The 3,678-nt window shown below is 41.9% G+C and overlaps 1 protein-coding gene across 1 annotated transcript; it reads left to right on the top strand.

Moving 5' to 3' along the window:
* Positions 1–1,208: 1,208 nt before the first annotated feature.
* LOC147638548 (epoxide hydrolase 3-like) lies at positions 1,209–3,426 on the top strand. Its single transcript, XM_086798453.1, has 5 exons — positions 1,209–1,382; positions 1,566–1,777; positions 1,954–2,136; positions 2,503–2,726; positions 2,909–3,426. Exons 1-5 carry the CDS (start codon positions 1,313–1,315, stop codon positions 3,198–3,200), a joined length of 981 nt encoding a protein of 326 aa, XP_086654579.1. The 5' UTR covers positions 1,209–1,312; the 3' UTR covers positions 3,201–3,426.
* The last annotated feature ends 252 nt before the right edge of the window (positions 3,427–3,678 follow it).

The following is a 3,678-nucleotide window of genomic DNA, read 5'->3' as shown; positions in this document are numbered from 1 at the left end:
AAGTTTAAACTCCAAATTGATTGCAGTATGTGGATTTGGGAGTTTGTGAAAGCTCTTGGAAGATCCCCATCTAAGAGCTTTTGCAAACTCCTTATAATCACATTTGCCCACATGAGGAATGATAACATTCAATTCATTGCATCTTAGAACAATTAGATCAACACAGCCACGCTGTAAGTTAAACTTATTTCTTATTTGGTCTATGTTTAACATGCCAGAAGAGTCACAAAGGTCTGCCCACACCTTAACCCCTGCTTTAAAACAAGAAAAGGCAGTCTGCAAGTGCTCATTGGCAATAGGACTTGGGGAATTGGAGACCCATAACATGTCTCTCATCTCTTTACAAACTCTTTACAAAGTATGTTTGTCATTTCTTGAGCTTTAATCTTTAAAGATTATTTTTCCTTCCATCGTCTCATATGTCTAAAATTATTGCAGCAACGTACACCCTCACCTTTTTTTTTTCTTTCCAAGGAAATGGCTTTTATATGAAGAACTTAGAAAAGATATATATCAGTTGCACAAGAAGACAAAGAAGCGGAAGACTCACACTCACATTGTGATCAGGGCATTGACAGCCTTACCTGCTTCTTGGGAGCCACAAGCAGACACAGCCTACAACATGCTTCTTGAGAAAGCCCGTAACCCATTAAATTTGTAACGTTTTGATTGGCTATTTCCTTAAAGCAGGGTTCGGGGGATGACGGTGCAGCATGCGACCGGCTACGTATCTACCTTTTAACCTCGCTCTCTACTCTCAAGGCTGGTTCTCGTTGTTCCCATGCGACCAAGGCTCTTTATTTATTTGCCTTAAATTGGTGAGCTTACATGAGCTTCAATTCAATTAGCGGCCATGGTTGAAGCCAGCATCTAGCTTGGATTTCAGATATCTTGGGAAAAATCTTCTTTTGTATTTGAGAATGAAAGATGGGATCTGATATGCCGTTTACTAAATAGGGCTTGAACGATGAGTTAGGTGATGTAATGATGATAAGTTGTAAAGCATTTCGATAAATACATATATCAAAAAATAACAATATATCTTTCCTAGACACGGGAATTGTCACCCAAGAATCTTGAAACCTTCAAATTACATGTAGTACCTCTAATAATATATATCAAAAAATAATAATATATCTTTCCTAGACACGGGAATTGTCACCCAAGAATCTTGAAACCTTCAAACTACACGTACCTCTAATTAAACTACACTAAACCTACATCGGTATTTCCTGCACACTCACAAGCTTCTCCTACAGCAGTACAATTTGTAGGCTGTTTCAACTGCAGCTGCTGCTAATACATCACCACCATGGAGGGTGTGAGCCATCGAACCATCACCACCAACGGCATCACCATGCACATCGCAGAAATGGGCTCAGGTTTGTATATTCCATCTGATCTGTCATTCATCAATTAGAAGCCTAAACATGGGTACTGATGACTAAATCTAGCTGTCTAGATCTCCACATCCTGGCTGCTCATGACGTCTGGGAATGGACGTGCTCCATCTCTCCGGCAAGAATTTGAGTGGCATTCATTTTAGTGGAATTTGTCGTGTGCAGGTCCAGTGGTGCTATTCCTTCATGGTTTTCCTGAGTGCTGGTACTCATGGCGCAAGCAGATGCGTGCGTTTGCCAGAGCAGGATATCATGCCATAGCTCCAGATTTGCGTGGTTATGGTGATACTCATGCCCCAGAAGGTGTGGAAAAATACACTTTTTTGCACATCGTGGGTGATTTGATTGGCCTGCTCGACTTCTTGCAAGTCCAAAAGGTATGGAAGAAGCAACCAAGGCCCTTTGTTGACATGCATGCCCATATTATGTATTATGCACCAAAAATGTTAGTACTTGGGATCGAGAAGCTGAATACGTGAAGTTTTGACAGTAGCATGGGTTTACGTCGTAGGCTTTGGGAAATCTTCCAACATGCTTCATTATTTTATTGCAGGCATTTGTGGTTGCCCATGATTGGGGTGCTATAATTGGCTGGTACCTATGCTTATTCCGCCCTGATAGAGTTATTGCACTTGCCAGTCTTGGTGTCCATTTCCTTCCACGGCACCCTGCTGGCAGCCTTGTGCAAAATTTAAGGTCCACGTATGGAGAAGAACATTATATGTGCAAATTTCAGGTACAGCTGTTTGTTTGTTTATTAGCTTGAAAGTAAGAGTTAACAATTGAAGCTCATCATGGGGCCTTTGCCGCCCAAGCTGCGGGTGTGAATTTGAACCCTGATACCTACTAGAATAGAATGCCTTTCTCCTCACACAAGGTGTGAGTTGTAACAAGACGGATAAGTATGCGAAGATAGGTTCATTTTTGGCAGCCTAAGTAAAACCTTTTAAAAAAAGGATTGTTCCATCTTGGTGGGTTTAACATCTAGTGTTGCTTTTTGTACCACTGGACGCATCTGTAAGTAATTATTTTTTAAACTAGGGTTTAATCCCATTGATGTATATTAGTTCCTTGGTCATAAATTTGGTCGCTACTGTCCCAGGAGCCAGGAAAAGTAGAGGCAATGATCGCAAGAATGTCCTTCGAGCTGTTTTTCAAGAAAACGTTTTGCTCTCCACTGTCTCAAAACTTGGAGCTTTGGGAGGGAAGTACTGAGGAGCTGCCTCTTCCAGACTGGATATCAGAGGATGATGTTGCATTCTATGTCACTGCATTCAAGAAAACTGGATTCACTCCTCCCCTCAATTACTACAGGGCGTTGGACCTGTAAGAGCCGCACACACTTGTTGTGAATCATAATAAGTGACGTTGTGTTTGTATTGTTATAATCTGTGCATATAGGAGACGCCACCTCTCATACTGTATTTAAATATAGAGTACTGTTTCACACCAAGGAAGGTTAGGTGTTAACGTACGCTGATATTGAGGAGTGTGATGTGTACTTGCAGGTCCTGGGAACTCACGGCTCCATGGACAGGTAGCAAGGTGACAGTACCAACACTGTTCATTGTAGGAGACAAAGATATTGTGTATGGTTTTCCTGGTGCTAAAGAATACATACATGGAGGTGGGATGGGAGCCGATGTGCCCAATCTCAAGGATATTATTGTGCTCGAAGGTGTCCAGCACTTCTTGCATGAAGAAAAACCAGCGGTAGTGAATGATCATGTCCTTGGATTTTTCAAGGGTTTTGGCAGTGCATGTGGTGGTACTACAGACTCTCAGCCTCAAGAGGCATGACTCATGATGGCATGGCATGGCACTATGTCGCTGGAAGTGTAGAGAGGACCCAAAAGCGGTTGTTTTAATGGTGGGTGAAACTTGATCTCTTTGACTCTGCTCTACTTTTTCTTAGAGGAATTGCTTGATAAGAACTTCCCTTTTCCATAGCTTTTATGGAAAACTGATGCGTGAGCTGTGACCCGTGCTTCGCATGTCTAAAATTTTCAGCTTGATACCTCTCAAATTCCTAGAGTAACCTCCAAATTGCTTCCTCAACCTCCAAATTATTGCCGTGTGGTAGCTTCTTGAAACTCTTCCTTTATAAGAGATCTAAGAGACACCTAGACCCACCGGAGGAGTTATACTTCCTCCTCCTCCTTTGACCTAACCTCTCTCATCTTTGTGTACATACTCACGGTCGTCAAACTTGATACACACACACACACATAAAGATCACATAGAAGAAAGAAGACACACGCACATATCTATACATATA

Source organism: Cibotium barometz, chromosome 5 (assembly GCF_041138505.1).
Source record: "Cibotium barometz isolate CiBa-2024 chromosome 5, ASM4113850v1, whole genome shotgun sequence".
Classification (NCBI taxonomy): domain Eukaryota; kingdom Viridiplantae; phylum Streptophyta; class Polypodiopsida; order Cyatheales; family Cibotiaceae; genus Cibotium; species Cibotium barometz.
This window is presented reverse-complemented; position numbering and strand designations above follow the sequence as displayed.